Source organism: Typopeltis vanoorti, chromosome 25 (genome assembly GCF_054136105.1).
Source record: "Typopeltis vanoorti isolate ZY-2024b chromosome 25, IOZ_Tvanoo_1.0, whole genome shotgun sequence".
NCBI classification, from domain to species: domain Eukaryota; kingdom Metazoa; phylum Arthropoda; class Arachnida; order Uropygi; family Thelyphonidae; genus Typopeltis; species Typopeltis vanoorti.
Window position 1 is genome coordinate 28549889 of NC_143573.1, and position 18522 is coordinate 28568410.

An 18522-nucleotide genomic window follows, 5' to 3' on the forward strand; every position below is an offset into this window, starting at 1 on the left:
CATGCTAAAAATGTATTTCATGGCCTAATGTAGCTAGTCCATGAGATACATTTTCACAGCATTTAATAGCCATTTAAAAATTATTTCTGACAACTCTGGTCATAGGACTTAGTTATCTTGCGCTTTCTTTAGGCATTGGCTACATGTATGACTGCATTAATTTGCCTAACATCTGGGAGAAAGTCATTCTATGATATTTATCTGGACTTCTGAATTTACTGGCCTTGTTTCCAAGTGGTTAGTGTATCTGCTCTCAAACAGGCAGCAAGTTCAAATCCAGCCATGGGCGTAGATATTGTGATTGTCTTTAGCTGGTTGATGAATTTCATCACCTGCTATGAGACCACTACTGCACTTAGAGTAAAAAAAAAAAAAAGCCATCAAAAGCCTGAAATGTGGAAAGACAGCTCGAGTAGATGATATTCGACCAGAAATGCTAGAGTATGGAAGTATAAAAGTCTTAGTGGTTGCACTGCATAATTCAGAAGGCTTGGGCAGAGAAACAAATTCCAGATGATTGGAGTAGAGCTTGTACCCATATATAAAAAGGAAATAAAACTGAATGTGAGAATTACAGCAGTATTTTCCTGAGTATTACCAGTGAGATTTATAAAAGTTTATTGAGAAATGGTTGAGAAGGATTGTGGAAGGGAAACTTGGTGAAGAACAAGCTTGTCCGTCAGGATCAGATTTTCATTTTACAACAAATAGTTGAGAAATCATGGGAATATTGCAAATCTCTAAGTATTGTAGATCTGGAAAAGACATATGACAAGGTGCCAAGAGAAAAGTTATTCAAAATGCTACAGTTGTATGGAACATTATATCAAGCAATACTTGGTCTTTAAATGAGTTGTAAGTCGGCAGTTAGAATTGAAGGAAGTACAGGAAAGTGGTTTAATGTTCAATCTGGTGTCAGACAATGATGCACATTATCCTCTCTGTTATTCATTATCTATATGGATCACATTATGAAGGAAAGTGATATTAAACCTGATATCAAAATTGGAGATGTTAATGTCAACTCTTTGCTTTATGCAGATGATGTTATCCTGTCCTGTCAGGTGTCTTTCTCCTCCAGGAGATTGACTACCATGTGTCTCCACCATGTACTATTCTGTGCCTATCTGCTGCATTCCTCATATGAGAGGTCTTCTATATTTTTCATCCACTCCAGTCTTTGTCTTCCTCTTTCCCTCAACAGGTCTTTCGAGAAGTGTCCTTTGTAGGCAGTTATGTCTCAGAATATGTCCAAAATATCTGACTTTTCATGCTGATGTTATACTTCTAAATAAATCTGCTACAAGTCTGCAAAATTCCCTGACTAAATTGAATAACTGTTGTAATGGATATGGTATGAAGGTCAGCAATAATAAGACAATAGGTAGAAGCAGTGAAAATGTCAACTGCATTATGAATGGAGAACTTATAGAACAAGTAAAACATTTCAGCTACCTACATCTGATTTTTAGTGAAGATGGTAAATTGAATATGGAAATAGACAACAGAATCAACAAAGCTGCATGGTAGGAAGTCAACTGAATAAATTTATATGGAATAAGAGAAATTAGTCAAAACACTAAATTAACTATATATAAGATAGTGTTCAAGCCAATTTTAACTTATGGATCTGAGAGGTGGGTTAGAAATAAAACACTAGACCGCAGATATGAGATTCTTGAGAAAGATTAGGAGCGTGAACAGATGGCATTAATGGCAATATCATATTAAAAATGAGGATATTTAGGAAAGAACTTGACATCCAGGAATGTGTTAGCCGAGCTAATTTCAGGTCACTTAAACAGAATGGGAGAGGAAAAGTTAGCAAAACAAGTGTTCTGCCAGGTTGGCAGGAAAAAGACCCAGAGGAAGACCAAGATATAGGTGGATTCATACAGTAAAAAATGTCTTAGAAGATAGCAATATAAGATCTGATGATGTTGGAGTCTTTATAAGTAACAGATTGATTTGGAGGACCAGAAGATATTTAGACAGTTGAGCTTGGCAAGTGTAAGAAGAATGATTGTTATGGGAGATTTTAACTATAGCAGTATAAATTGGGGAGAGGAAGATGGCATGTAGCAATAAGGGAATGGAATTTCTAGAATTCTCAAGGGACAAATGTCTTAGGTAACATGTAATAGAGGGAACAAGAGGTTCAAGAGTTTTGGATTTGGTCATAGCATCAGAAGAGTTGATAATAACTGAGATGACATCTCTCCGACCAGTTGGAGAGAGTGACCATGCAGTTTTGACTTGCAAGATGAATAGACATGCAGGAGTATCAAAGAGATGGGAACATATGTGGAATTATAAGGCAGGTGATTATAATAGTCTTAGACATTGACTTGGGAAAGTTTCATGGAGGGAGGAATTGGAAGGCCGGGATATCATTAGTGCTTGGGAAATTGTGAAGGAATATTTGTTAGCAGCAAATAGTAAGCTGTATTCCACAAGGGAAGAAGACACAATTTGGTGTAAAGTGGATGACATATTAAACAGGAACTGCATGTGGAAAAAGAGGCTATAGAAGAGATATAAGGAGACAGGTGAAGAGCAGATGCATTAAGAATATAAGACATAGGCCAGGAGAATGGTAAGGAAGGCAAAACTGGAATATGAGAAGAGATTGGCCCTGAGATCCAAAGAAAATCCTAGGGAATTTTTTAGCTATGTGGCTAGTAGGAGGAGAAATGATTGTGGAAGAATGACATAGAGGGATAAAAATGGGAATAGAGTGACTGATGCAGAGCACATAGTGGAATTGTTCAATGAACACTTTATTGGTGTGTTTCATCCTGGAGAAGTAAATTTTAATACTAGAGGGATAGGGCAGTTTAGAGGTACAGGAGAAGAGCATGTTTCAAATACTGAGTACTCTGGATGTCAGTAAAGCTGTGGTACTGGATGGTATTTCACCATGAGTTTTGAGAGAATGTGCTAAAGAACTGACAGCTCCTTTGACCTGGCTTTTCAATAAAAGTTTGGCTATGGGGAAAGGTGCCCAGGGATTGGAAGGAAGGTAAGATCTGCTAGATCTTACCTTCCTAAAGAAGGCCAGTCTGTTACCACCCATTGCATAAGGGTGATAGCAGACTGTCCTATGATTTCTCCAAGACACTAAGATCTTGGAGAAATTAGTTAGGGACCGTATACAACATTGGGCAGATGAGGGTAATGTTATCTGTGAGAGTCGACATGGATTTGTGAAGGGGTGTTCTTGTTTTAGTAATATGCTAGTCTTTTATAATAAAGTTACAAGAGCAGTAGATGAGGGAAAGGCATATACTGCCATTTTTTTGGATTTAGTGAAGGCATTTGACAGGGTTCCACATGATAAGCTGATATTTAAGTTGCAGCACATGGGTTTGGATGTCAGGTTGGTCAACTGGATTCAGGATTGGCTGTCTGATAGGTATCAGAGTTGTGTGTGGTGGGGCAGTTTCAAGGAGGCAGAGAGTTACAAGTGGGGTTCCCACAGGGCCCAGTACTGGGATCTATATTGTTTAGCCTTTATATCAATGACATTGTCAGTGGATTGCAGTGAGATATTCAGTTGTTTGCAGATGATATGAAGCTGGGAAGGGTTATAAGTAATAGTGCAGATGTGGTTGTCCTGCAGGAGGATTTGAATAAGCTAGACAGATGGGCAAATGAATGGGGGTATCAGTTTAATGCAGCAAAATGTAAGGTCTTGAGGTTTGGGACTCTGCATACTCTATTGGAGGTGCTGTACTGGAGGAAGTAGGGAAGACGAGATCTGGGGTTGATGATTGATAGAAATCAGCATCGTTCTCATTATTGCTGCAATAATGAGAAGGACGCTGACCTGCGGAGATGAGAGTTATCATTCCATTGTATAAGACCCTGATCAGACCACACTTAGACTATTGTTCTCAGATTTGGTCCCCAGGATTTGAAGGGGATAAATGAACTGTGGAAAGGGTACAAAGGCAGATAACAAAGACAGCTTCAGGATCGGCTGAGGGCATGTGGACTGCGGAGTTTGTTGAATAGAAGGAGAGGTGATATGATTGAGACTTTTAAACTGTTGAGGTGGTTACAGGGTTGACACTAGGAAGTTCTTTCGCTTGGTTGAACAGTGGGAAGGAGTGATGACAAGGGCCATCTCTGGAAGTTACAAAAGGCAACTGAGCATGAGCATGAGGAGTGGTTACTTTGTGTGGAGAGTGGTTGGACCGTGGAATGCATTGCCTGATAGTGGTGAGAGCGAGAACAGTCGATGAGTTTAAGGAGTGGTATGATAGACTTTGTGTTTCCTAGGAAGGATCTCCTGCGATGATTCTTTGGCCTCCTTGGAGACCTAAATAATAATAATAAAAAATTGTCAGTAGGAAGTTAGTGGTGATATAAGTTTTTCATATAGTACTATCATATCCTGTATGTCACTTGAGAGTTCATGTCAGGAATTTCATGATGAAATAACAGTATTACAAAGGATCTACCTAATAGAAAATTTTCATGCAGTTAATTATCCTAAGCTAATTCATGTTGTGAGCTATGAAAATCAGCTTAGAACAATTCTATGTTGTCCATGAACAACATAATTACATATGTTGTGCATACTGTATATTTTCTGTTTTCAAATAAGGCAACATAACTATAACACATAATGGTTGCTCATTTTTATCTCCATCATAAATGAAAGCCAGAAGTGTCGTGTAGTTGGGCATGAATTGAGTGAAAAGAACCATATGATTGCTGTGAGAGAATTGAAATTTTTGGAACACAATATTGGATATTTATGCAAGTTTTTCACATAGCAAGAAAAACATTTAAGTTATATTATGACAATAATGATAGAACTGTTGGGGGGGGATGCAACAGGTTGCATTTTTAATAACTATGGGGGGGGGGGAAAGGACAGTCTTTTATGGAGAGAAAAATAATGATATGAACCTTAAAGGAGATAACAGGAGGGAAGAAAGTGAAAATGATTGGCTTATATTCTGAGTTAGTCAAAACCTGCAACTAAAATTGCAACAGTTTTGGTGATTCTTTAAAAGAAAATGTAGTATTCATATTAAGGATTTCTGAAAATAAAATTTTGCTAATAAATTCATCTGCAGCCACTGTGATCAAATTACTTGACAGTGATTGGGTTTTTTTAGTGTAATTTATGCAAAAAAATTTGGAATGTGTTTAGAATGAGGCCAGAAATTCACTCACTACTTGTTTCTGTTTACTTCCCTGGCAAGTGGGCGAGTGGATTTCTCAAGCTCTGCCTGCGGCAGACAACTAGTGACCTTCTTCTTTGGGATACTGCACCCCATATATATATATATATATATTACTAAATAGTTTAGGGAAATAACAACGTAGACTAGGATATACATTAAAATAACTTTTTAATACAAATCCAATATTTCGGCAACGTCACGTTGCCATTTTCAACAGGAACTTGTGAGCAAGACACGTGCAGGCAGGCACAGCAAACAGTAAATGAGGATGAAGCAGGAAGCTATTCTTTCTCCTAAAGTCCTATTGGTGCCCCCTAACAGGCAATGTTGGTATTCTTGGGCGATTGGGCTGAGGTCTTCTGATGTAGGTTCCCAAATTTGAGGCAGTCTCTCATGCAGCCAAATTTGTTGAGGTTTGGATTGTTTCTTAGGGCTGAGGCTGATTCCATGAAAAGCCTTTCGTACTTTCGAAATGATCATGGCTTTCTTCCACTGTATTCTATGGCGGGTATCCAGAGCATGGTTTGCAAGAATCAGCCTCAGCCCTAAGAAATAATCCAAACCTCAACAAATTTGACTGCATGAGACTGCCTCAAATTTGGGAAACCTACATCAGAAGACCGCAGCCCAATCGCCCAAGAATACCAACATTGCCTGCTAGGGGCCACCAATAGGACTTTAGGAGAAAGAATAGCTTCCTGCTTCATACTCGTTTGCTGTGCCTGCATGCATGTGTCTTGCTCACAAGTTCCTGTTGAAAATGGCAACGTGACGTTGCCAAAAAATATTGGATTTGTATTAAAAAGTTATTGGATTTGTATTAAAAAAATATTTTGGCAACGTCAAAATATGGGATTTGTATTAAAGGATATATGTATATCCTAGTCTACGATATTTCCCTAAACTATTTAGTAATAATGCATAACCAATGTCTAAGCCTTTCCACTAGAATTATATATTTATATAAATATTTAATATATAAATAGTTACTAATTATATGAAGAGCCGAAGGCTTCAATTCGGCGATGTGAAATTATTCAAGTTAAGGGATATTACATCCCATATCCCTCTTTGAGATTCTTAATTCGGCTATGAAACAATATGGGATGTAATATCCCTTAACTTAAATATATATATAAATAACTTTGTGATACCTGACAACAGTCACTGATCCATCTCACAACTGTTATCCATTCCCATTCATTTCAATTTATTTAACAGCTTGTCATGTGGCAGTCTATGAAAAGTGTTTGCAAAATATAAGTATACCCCCTCCCTGTATATGCATCTCCTTTGTCCAATACATTTGTCACCTTTTTATAGTACATAAGTCAGTAAAACATGATCTCTCTTTAACAAACCCATGCTGATAAACATAGAATACTGTTGTTATCAACCCATTTCTGTATCCTATTTCTCACCAATCTCTCTAGTACCTTCAGCACAACTCCAGATATACAGATTGGCCTATAATTTGTAGCTACATCCCTATCACCACTTTTATGCAGTGGAACAATTTTACCTTCTTTCCACTCTTGGAACATGTGCTGTTTTAAGACTTATTAAACAGGCATGGCATTGCTACTGCCAATCCTTTTAAAACATGTCCTTAAGACAGGTAGTGATGTTATCAAATCTTAACACCTTATTCACATCAAGCTTATTTCCTCATACCTTTTGCTTGCTCATGATTAAGCCATCTCCTATGTCCTCTACTTCAGTTTTTCATGATTTCATACTGATGATGAAACACCCTTGTAAATTGTTCACTAAATAACTCAACGCAATGTCTTGCAAAAATCTTGTGCAGAAGTTGTCATTCTACCATTTCCTTCCATTAACATCTTACCATAATTTTTCTCCTACTTGCCACATGTCTGAAAAACTCTAGGGTTTTTCTTGGCCTGATTTGCTAATTTCTCCTCATACTGTGCTGTTCGTAACAACTGAGTCACCTTCCTGGCCTGCTCTTTAGACTTCTTATGCAATTTTGATTATTACCATTCAGCTTGTGCTGCCTCCACAGTATCCTCTTTTTCCAAATTTCATGCTTAATTCCTTTATTCATCCATTTGATATCTACTTTATTCAGTCTTTTGACCTTCAGAATAATACATTTGCACATCAATGTGTATTAAATATCTTTTGCTTAGTTCCCATGCAGCACTTATCTCTCACCTGCTTAACATTTCATTCCATTATATAGCTCCAATCTGTCATAAGTTTTTCATAATCACCAGCCTTGTAATTTCAGACACATACACCTAGCACTCAAAGCATTTCAGCTCTTGAAAGCTTATGTGGATTTTATAAACATGTGCCTCATGCCAGATTTGAACCAGCAGCCAATAAGATGGAACTGAGGTTATAAATTCATTATTTCCAGCTTTAACCTTATTTGAAGTAGATTTATTGTAAAAAAAAATAACCTAACTTCTATACATTTCTGTCTAACAGCTTTATCAAGAAAATAAACACACTAGAAAATATACAAAAATTCTGAACACTTCTATAATATTAATGTCTTTTTTTACTTATTCCTCTTCACTCTATTGAGAACATAGGGCCTTGACCACAGATCTTCATCTGACTGTTTTGTGCTTCTCTTTGTTTGCATTCATATCTTCCCAGTCTTTTTGAGGCTGCCTACTCATCTATGCTAGCTCATCTTTGGTCTACTGCTCTTCCTCTTTCCCTGTTGATTCTATTCTAATGCTGGTTTCACTTTGTCTTTTTTGGGTTTGCTTAGTGCTGTCCCTATCCATCTGTTTTCTCTTACATGTTTAGTTTCTTACCATAATTCTTTATTGGATATCTTTTCTGGCCATTTTATTTTTCAAATTCTTCCTAAACATTTATTTACAAAGCTTTGCAGTTTTTTCCTAATTGCTTTTATTATTGAGAAGGATATATATAATGAGAAGGACGCTGACCTGCAGAGATAAAATAGTTATCATTCCGTTGTATAAGACCCTGATCAGACCACACTTGGACTATTGTTCTCAGATTTGGTCCCCAGGATTTGAAGGGGATAAATTAACTGTGGAAAGGGTACAAAGGCAGATAACAAAGGTTTCAGGACTGTACAATGATAGTTATGAGGATCGGCTGAGAGAATGTGGACTGCAGAGTTTGGTGGATGGAAGGAGAGGTGATATGATTGAGACTTTTAAATTATTGATATGTGGTTACAGAGTTGACACTGGGGAGTTCTTTCGCTTGGTTGAACAGCAGGAAGGAGTGATGACAGGAGGCCATCCCTGGAAGTTACAAAAGGAATCTGTGAGCAAGAAGGTGAGGAGTGGTTTCTTTGCATGGAGGGTGGTTGAACCATGAAATGCATTGCCTGATGGAGTGGTGAGAACGAGAACGGTCAATGAGTTTAAGGAGTGATATGATATGATACTGTGTTTTTTAGGACCTTCCACGATGAGTCTTTTGACTCCATGGAGGCCTGAATAATAATATTGTCTATTTCTGATGCAGAGAGTAGAACTGATTTGATATTTGTATTAAATAACCTGATTTTTGTTTTTTAAGCCTATTTTCTTCGATCTCCATATTTTCTAACATGTTAAAAATCCTGTGCTCTCTGTATCTTACGATTTTTATATTTTCCCCTACTTCTCCCTGTTTTATTTTGTTTATTAATCCAAGGTAATTAAAGTTCTGTGTCTTTTGTTTTTTACTGTCTTTTTGCTTATTTTCATTTTATTTATTCTTTATCCAGCAATCAAGGTTTCTTCATTGAGTTTTATTGATGTTGTCTTCATATGTTGTGCCAGTAGATGTGATGCAGGCCATGTAGCTGTTCTATTAAATTTCATTGTATTCCTTTTGTGTTTTTCATGGCATTTCTCTCCTCAACAATAATAAATATTGTTGGGGAAAGAATGCAGCCCTGTCTAACCTCTGTCTATCTTGTTTTAATTTAACTTTTCTGAAAGTTCTCCATTGTGTATGATTTATATTTTTCATATTGTTTTCTTTTTAATTATGTTCATAATTTTACATGGTATACCATATGACATTAATTTCCATTCTGTCAATGCTGTCAAAAGCTTTTCAAAATCAAAGTTGATATAAAGATTTGACTGTTCTATTATTATTAGTATTGCTATTTGATCTACACATGACATGTTGGCTCCAAATCCTGCTCATTTCTCTTAGCTTTAGGTGTTTTTTTTTTAAATATTATTCTTGTTAGTATTTTACTTGTTTTAATAATGATATTCCCCTCCAATTATTGCAATCAGTTAAATCATTTTTTTGGTATTTTGATCAGTAATCTAATATTCCATTCATCTGGCCATTATTCCTCTATCCATATTTAGTTAAGAAATGGCTAGAGTATATTCATCATTAAATGTATCTACTTTTAATAGTTCATTTGGTACAGCTGTTTTTCTATTTTTACATTCTTTCAGTGCTTTTTTGTATTTCACTTTTTTTGTCTATTTTTAATATATTTTTTTTCTTTCTTGTATTTGAACTTCTTTTTTAGGTTTTTCTCTATGCATCATCTCTGAAGTATTTCAACCATTTTATTATTTTATTTCCTTGTTTGTCTTTAATATCTCTGCTTCTTTTCTTGCCTATCATTGTTCTCTTAACATTGTTTTAGTATCACCTCTATTAGCTGTGATTTCTGCCTCATTTAGTAGGCTTTCAATAAATTCTCTTTTCTTGCATTTTTCTTAATCTCTGTGTATTTCTTTTATATTTCTCTTGTAAGCTTGATGTTTTTTTATTTTGTGGTTTTATGGTAGGTAGTTTTAATACCTGTCTATATTTGGGGATGGATATGACACTGGTTAAGTGGATAAGAGGGTGGCTGCTGGACAGATATTTAAAAAAAAAATGGTACATGGAGGGTCAGAGTCAAGGAAAAAACTGTTGCTTAGTGTTGGTAGTTTTTTCACTTGGTTAGACTATAAATTATGTATTTAGTTTAATCCTTTATCCAAGTGTAACCAAACAAAGTTTGTGCCTGAAATATCTTCAGGACTGGGGCAACTCATGATAAAGGTGGTATGAGTTCTCATCACTTATCTTAGTATCCCTCATAAGGGATACTAAGGCAAGTGATGAGATATCTCTGCTTTAATATCTCTGAATCTCTGAAGATATTTCAGGCATAAACTTTGTTTGCTTACACTTGGATAAAGGATTAAACTAAATGTATAATTTATGGTGACTTAGTGGTGTGCTGCAAGGTTCAGTGCTGGGACCATTGCTGTTTAATTTGTACATAAATGATATAGGAAATAAGCTGAAAGGAAATATCAGTTTGCTGATATGAAATTAGGTAGAGTAATAGTTAAGGCGATGTGGAGAGCTTGCAGGATGATTTAAATAGGCTGTCAGTATGGGCAAAATATGAGTATCAGTTTAATGTGGAGAAATGTAAAGTTATGTATTTTGGGATAAACAGATTATAAGCTGTATCACATTGATGGCATTGTACTATAAGAAATAGATGAAGATGGAGATTGGGGGGGGGGGTAGACAGAGTTAAAGTTTAGAGGACATGTTGCTAAGGTAGCCCATAAGATTACTTGGGTATTGAAGAACACATTAACATATAGAGATAAGGAAGTTATTATATAGAAATTATAGGAATCAAATGTTATATGGTAGCAGACCATATAACATTTCAGTGGCACACTCAGGATTTAATCTTGGAGGGGGCTGAGCACTCAAGATTTACTCTTGGGGGGGAGTTGAGTAAACAATTTGAGAATACACAGTACGCATTGCATGTGAGCTATGACTGAGCATCTGCCAATACATGATACCCATGATCTCCTCTGGCCTGGCTCGGGCAAACGAAGTTGAGCCCGAGCACTACTTTGTTTGCCTTGCGTTCACAGCGACCAGGATTTCCAAGCGCTATAGAGTATTCCCACCTTATGTGACCACTAATTTATAAGTAGCATAGAAATAGAAGACACGACACAACATAAATTTAAAAAAAAAAAAGAATTTTAATTAGGAAAAGATTTTTTGAAAATTTTCTAGTGTTTTTTTCTTTTTCTTTTGGGGGGAGCCAGGGCCCCCTGGCCCCCTCCCTGGGTGCACCAATAATTGAGATATATATGTCGTTATGAAATTCCTGATATGTAGCCTCAAGAAGTGTACAGGATATTATGATAGTGCTACATGAAAATTTACATCATTACTAACTTCCTATCCACAATTTTCCTCCAAATCAATCTTATCTGCCACAACTCCAACATTATCAGGTCTTATATTTCTATCTTCTAAGGCACTTTTTGCTGTATCAATCCATCTACATCTTGTTCTTCCTCTGGGTTTTTTTCCTGACAACCTGGCCAGGACACTTCTTTTGCTATATTTCCTCTTGGTGATTTAGAGCACATAATGTCAGCATGATGTAATAGTTTTAATAATTCTAGAGGATTTATTGAAGGATGGTTGATTTCCTGACTAAATTGAATAACTGTTTTAATAAATTTGATATAAAAATCAGCAATAACAAGACAAAGACGATGAAAATAGGCAGAAACATTGAAAAGATGAACTACACTCTGAATGGAGACCCTATAGAACAAGCTATACATTTCAGCTACTTGGGCACTATTTTTAGGGAATATGGTAAATTGAGTATGGAAATAGACAACAAAATCAACAAAGTCAGTATGGTATGAAGTCAACTGAATAAATGTATATGGAATAAGAGAGAAATTAGTCAAAACACTCAATTAGCTGTATACACGAGTGTTCAAACCAATTTTAACTTATGGATCTGAGAGCTGGGTTAGAAATAACACTTGATCAAAGACCAGACCGCCGATATAAGAGCCCTGAATAAGATGCCACGAACAGATGGAATCAATCACAGTATCATATTAAAAATGACAATATTAGGAAAACATCTTAAAAACATCCAGGAATGTATTAGCAGAGCTAATCTCAGGTGGTATGGTCACTTAAACAGATTGATTTTACACACAGTTTGATGTCCAGAAGTTCTTGCTATGGTTGTGGTGGTTTAAAGCACATAATGGGAGCATGATATAATAGTATTAATAATTCTAAAGGATTTATTGAAGGATGGTGAGCAGATTGTTGAATACAGTATTCAGTAAAGGTAGGTTTTCAATAGATGGAAGTAGTCACCATACAAGGAGCAGGAGAGTAGTATGTCTAAGAAAGCTAGTTTGCTTCCTTTTTTCTATTTTCAGTGTGAAATTAATTTGCAAACGTAAATTGTTTGCTTGAAAGACCTTGCACAACATGGAACTGATACCAATCACATTTTATGCTCTGAAATGTGCTTACTCCATCTTTACTGTCATAAGTTTGAACATTTATTTAAAGAAGCTCCAAGGCCTTATTTTACCATCCAAACCTGAATTGGAATTACTACCTCTTACAATCAGATATGGGAGAATCTTATTCTAATTGCAATCTTTTTTATTAAATAGTGCTGTTCCCTTTGTAGCTGTTAATGTCTTAAATAATCTATAGTTTGTGTTCTAATTTGTATTCAACTGCTTGATGCCACTGATGATGATAATCTCTAATTTTAGATTGAAATATATGGCTAGTAAATATATTATTCACTCTTTTACCTGTGTTATAATCTTTCCTTGTGAAAGAAGGGATAGATTCATTTGATTATAACTTTTTTTATTAATATAATACCACTTCAAATTTCTCAGTTGCTCTCATCCCTACTAATATTTATTAATAAATGTTAGTAGGAATGAGAGCACCTGAGAAAAATCACCTCTTCTCAATATCTGGGTCTGCATGTAATTTGAACTTATGCAATAAGTTGTGTATTTCTATATGTAGTGGCGAAAAACATTTTTGTTTTTGTCACTTGATCTTCTTTCTGCAGATAATAGTAGTGGTAGTGTCTTTTTTTCCTTCTGAAACTGAGGTCTCTTAGCTTGTATGCATCAAGTTTGGATTTTATTCTTTTTTGTATTTGTGATTTTTTTTAAATTTTGTTTAATATTTTTTCATTAACTTATTACAAAAATCCTTTTAAAAATTGGTTAAAAGGATTTTTGTACTTCTTTACTCTTTTAACTTATCAAAATTCATATTAACCAATACTTGCTCTATTATTAAATAATGGATAAAAATTATTATAGGTTTTTCAATTAAATGGACCCACTGAATCTGTATCTGAGATCTCTAATAGCAGACCTGTTGTTGCAAGGGAGGAACCAGAAAAGATTCGAAAGTGGCGAGAAGAACAGCAGGAACTTTTACAGCAAAAAGGTGTGATAACCAGAAAGGAAACATACCACTATTTTTATTACTTTTAAGTGTTATTTATAAAAGAATTTTAGTTGCATATTTTTTCATCCATTTTAGACAGATGTCATTTTATTGTCATCTCGTTTATTTACTATCTCATGTAAAATAGAATTTTCTTCCCAGGAAATAATCTTGTCTATTTGATTAACCTATCATTCATTCTTGATTTCCTCAACAACTTGCCATGAAACGCCTCTTGGAAATATATGGATGTTACTGTAATCACTTTATCACAGAATGCAAGTAGACTGCTAAAAGCAAGATACTCTTTATATGTCCATGCTAACTGCCATAAATACAATCTCTAATTCTAATCCTATATTCTGTTTATAACCAGTCTTTCTAGTACTTAACCACAATTAAATAAGACCTGAAAAAGAAAAAAAAAAAAAAAAAAAACACCAGAGTGAAGATAGAATGTTAGACTATTTAACTCATTAGCAGATATTTCACTTTAAGTATTGTTAAATTTTATTTTATGGTCGTTGTCTGTGGCATTGTAATATTGTATTAATTTATTCTTGTATCTTAAATTCAAGTGCGCCTTTGTTAACCTTACACATGCTGTGCTCAGAGCACATTATGTCTTACCTAACTCTATGCTGCTTTACTCTTAATTTTACTTTAATCAGCTTAAGATATTTCTCACTGTTAATCCTACTTAATCTTATTTCCTGTTCCCACTGCTAGCAACAGACTGTTATCAGCCTATCTACGATATGCAGGTTACCAATTCTCACACTTAATCAATCAGAAAAATTGAACTAATGAAGTTTGAGAATTAAGGTAAGGAATACAGGCAAGATCTTAGTTAATACACGTATTTTCTATAGCAAGTTGTCGCAATTCTCAATCTAACATGCATGCAGGTTCTCTAGTTTTTTAGAGATAGTGCATTGACAATAGATCAAGCAAGGTAGTTAAACAAAACATTTTATTTAAATCTAAAAAGAATGTACAATCCACAAATCGGGTTGCCCTTTAAGGTTAATAGTTGATTCATTTGACTTTCCTACTTAGTCCAGTGCGTATCTAAGATTCTATGTCCTTTCACAGGTCATTCAACATCAGAAATGCCATATATTTTGCTCAAAAGTTAAAGGCTTGATCATTCTGATATACAGTGAGCTTGGCCATCTCCCATTTTATCTGTTTCAGTATTGGAATACTGTAGGTAGGCATAACATAACTATAACAATGGAGGAAAACTCGCATGAAAACTTATTTATTGTAGAATTTTTTCCTAAGTGTCATAGATATCTTCAGTACAGGATTATAAATAACAATCAGACAATAACAGATAATTCTAAAGCACCACCTCAGTAGCTAATGTAAGATAACTAAAAAGGTCAATTTCTTAACTTAAAAAAATAAAGCTAGTACTTTTTAAATTTGCTAATCTCTTCTATTTCCCATAAGGAGGATATAAATAGCCCAGGGGTGGGGGGACCCTTGGCACATGTGGCATGCTAACGACTTTTTTTTCTGGCACGCAACCCAGGGCTCACCTTAAAAAATAAATACATACCCAACAATAACCTAAAGGAACTTTAAGAAGTGATGCAAACGGTAACCAAGGTTGTTAATTAAATTTTTGCACGTGCTTTGAATAAAAGACAACTTCAGATTCTATTGAATGAGGTGGATTCGGTGTACAAAAGGACTAATGTACAAGAATGTTCATTGGCTTAGTCGAGGTCTTGTTCAGAAATGATTTGTTTGAATGCCTGGATGAGATAAATCTTTTTGACTAATCAACAAATGTCTTATAAAGACATCTATGATATATTGGTTTTTAAACTGATGTTTTTTGCAGATTTTTGTAAACATTTAAAGGACTTGAACCTTAAATTACATGGCTCTGGTAAGACTCTTGATGTTAGGTTTGATGACAAAGGCATTTGAAATGAAACAGTTTTTAAGAGGGATGTAGACAATGGGATATTTAGATATTTTAAATCTAAAGAAATACATCAATGATTTCAAAAAGAAATTTCTGCTAATGTCTTCAAAAGCTATTTTTAAATGTCATTGTGTCAACCGTTGAGCAGTTCTCTCTAAGATTTCTTAAATTCAGAGAATTAGAAAAGACTGCAAAGTTTATTAATTTTCCCAACATTATAAAACTGGATGAATTAAACTTGCAAATGTTTTCGTGAATAAATACGGATGATTTTGAAATGCAGTTTATTGATTTTCAAAGTAGCTCAATTTGAAGGCAGAAATTTGTTGACCTCAGAGTTTACTTGGAAAACATTGAGAAGAAGCGATTAGAGATGGGGAGTAACAGAAGTGCAGAAAACGAGGTACTAAGGACTTGATTTACTATTCCAGAAACTTTTATGTTTAAAAACCTTTGCAATAGCATTACTAGCCATTTTTACATCTACATATTCTTGTGAATCATTGTTCTCAGTGATGAACTTTGTTAAGTCTCATAATAGGAGTAGTCTTACAGATGAAACTAGTGGCACATGCATATCTCTAAAGGTTACAAAATATAAATGTGATATAAATTGTCATCAGTGACGCAGCTGCAGAAGTCTCATTGATGCTAAATAAATAAAAATTCCACTATTTTTCTTTCTCTAGTTTTGATTTAATGTTTTTTGCTAAAAATGGTAAAGATTAACTTCTGTTTAATATATTATGTAGGTAAAATAACATTTTATTTATTTTATCTGTAATTTTTATGTATTACTCATATGGGATTAAGAATTGATAAAATCTTTAACTTTATGAATATCTATTAAAATGAATATCTTTAACTTTATTTTCTTTTATTGTGCTTTAGTCAAGTAAAAATATTGAGATTGTGTAATGTAACATATTAGAAAAGCTTGAAAAAACTTGTCTGATTGATCTTGAAAAAAAAAAAAAAAATTCAGAATTATTGTTTACTCTTTTGCTGATGTTAAAAATTGCATCTTTAAATTGTGGCCAAAAATATTTGGCATCAGTGAGACTGAGGCTTGGTTTAACAGATGATTCAGTTATAGGAATGAATGTAAATGATATTTGTGTTTTTAGAGAATAGGAAAAGAAGTTAATGTTATATAGATTTTGAAAAAGCTTTTGAATTATTTCACTACACATGGGACAAACTGCCATAGTGAGACACATATATGGTACAACAGAACCAGGTATCATTGAACAAGGAGTAAGACAAGGCTGTTCTGACACCAATTTTGTTTAACATGTATTCTGAAGCAATGTTAAAAGAAACACTGGAGAATTCAGAAGAAGGCATGAAGATTGGAGGTAGACAGATATTTGCAATACGATATGCAGATGACCAGGCATTATTATCAAATACTGAAACAGGACTACAACATCTGTTGAACAGATTACTGGAGTCCTATATCAATTATAGAATGAATTTTAACATAAGAAAAACAAAGGTAATGAAAGTAGCAAGGAAAGAGGCAAACATGGATATCAGAATAAATGGGGGAAAATTGAATCAAGTAAAGACATTTAAATATCTAGGAAGTGTGATTGGCAGTGATGGAAGATGTAAAAGTGACATAATAGGAAGAGATGCCTTTAATAGAAAATGGAATTTATTCAGAAGTAAAATGGACAGGAACCTAAAGAAAAGACTAATAAAATGTTGTGTGGAGTGTTGCCCTCTATGCAGCTGAAACTTACATTGAAGAAAGAAGAAATTTGGATTTTGGAAAGCTTTGAGATGTGGATTTGGAGAAGGATGGAAAAAATCAAATGGACAGAAACTAATGAAGAGGTCTTAAAAAGAGTAGAAGAAGAAAGAAGTGTGTTAAAGAGGATAAAAAGAAGGGAAACTGAATCGGGCATATTCTGAGAGGAAATGGAATCATCAGAGATGCCATCGAAGGAAAAATAGACGGAAAAGACCCAGAGGAAGAGTAAGGAAAACAATGCTAGATGACATGCTGAATGGAGACGGGTAAACAACCTTGAAAGAGAAGGAACAGAAGAGAGTGGAAGGAAAGTTTTTGCTACTAAGAGAGAACCTGCTTATTTGCAGAATACTTAAAAAGAGGGAATAAGACAAGAGAAGTATTGCTGGTGATGGCTAAAGAATTTCAACTAAAAATAGAATTTTAGATCTGAGGGAGATGGTTCTAGACTCTCTGGCATGAGATAGAAGCCAACATGAAAGTGTTGGTTGCTGCTTTAGACCAGAGGCACAGAAAAGATGTGGATGCCATTCATTGGCAGATTAGCATGGGGATAGGGAACTTCAGCCATGGAGACATAGATTAGAGTGAAGAAAAGGCACATGGCAAGATGGAAATTGAACTTATATAATTACTAATGGATAATTACTGAAGCAACATGTGATGAAGGGATTTGAGAGTGCTGGGTATGGTAATAGCAAAAGATTTAGCCATAAATCTTTTGCTATTACTGTTGTTCAAGAGAGTAACCATGTAGAAATTTAGCAGGAGCTGCAAAAAAAAAAAGGGGGGGGGTTAAAGAAAAGTGATCAGCATACTCATGAACAATATAGTGCAGACAAGAAACGAGACCAGTATTGTGAGGAGGGCTAAAAAATCAGATTATAAAAGAAAATGAACTTAGTAGGCCAAAGGAAATCCTACAGTTTTTCATTATGAAGAGAAAGAATGATAATGGAAAGATTACTTTAATCACTGTTAGGTTAGTGACAGAAGTAATTGAGTTACTTAGTGATAACTTAATAGAAATTCTACAGGAAAAACATGACAATTTTAATCTACACAAAAAGATGAAAGAGATCTCAGGTATATGTAAGAAAAAACAATTCTGTATCCTTTGAAACAAAAAGGGAGAAATTATATCCAAAACGGATGACAAAATACAAGAATGGGTGAAATATATAGAAGAACGCTTTACTGATAACAGACAGAACCCAGAAAATACTTATGAATATATGGACGGTCTATACATTCTAAAATCAGAGGTAGAATGTGCACTAAACTCAGCTAAAAATGGTAAAGCCCTAGGACCAGATAGAATACCAGCAGAAATAGTAAAGTTATTAGAAGGTGACAACATT

The 18522-nt window shown here is 34.7% G+C and overlaps 1 protein-coding gene across 1 annotated transcript in view; it reads left to right on the forward strand.

Annotated features, from left to right (window-relative positions):
• Positions 1–18522, forward strand: part of LOC150092622 (clathrin light chain-like) — a 116433-nt gene that overhangs the window by 77090 nt on the left and 20821 nt on the right. Inside the window, exon 4 of the mRNA XM_090414506.1 lies at positions 13331–13460. Coding sequence (XP_090270632.1) covers positions 13331–13460 — 130 coding nt within the window. The remainder of the gene's footprint in view (positions 1–13330; positions 13461–18522) is intronic.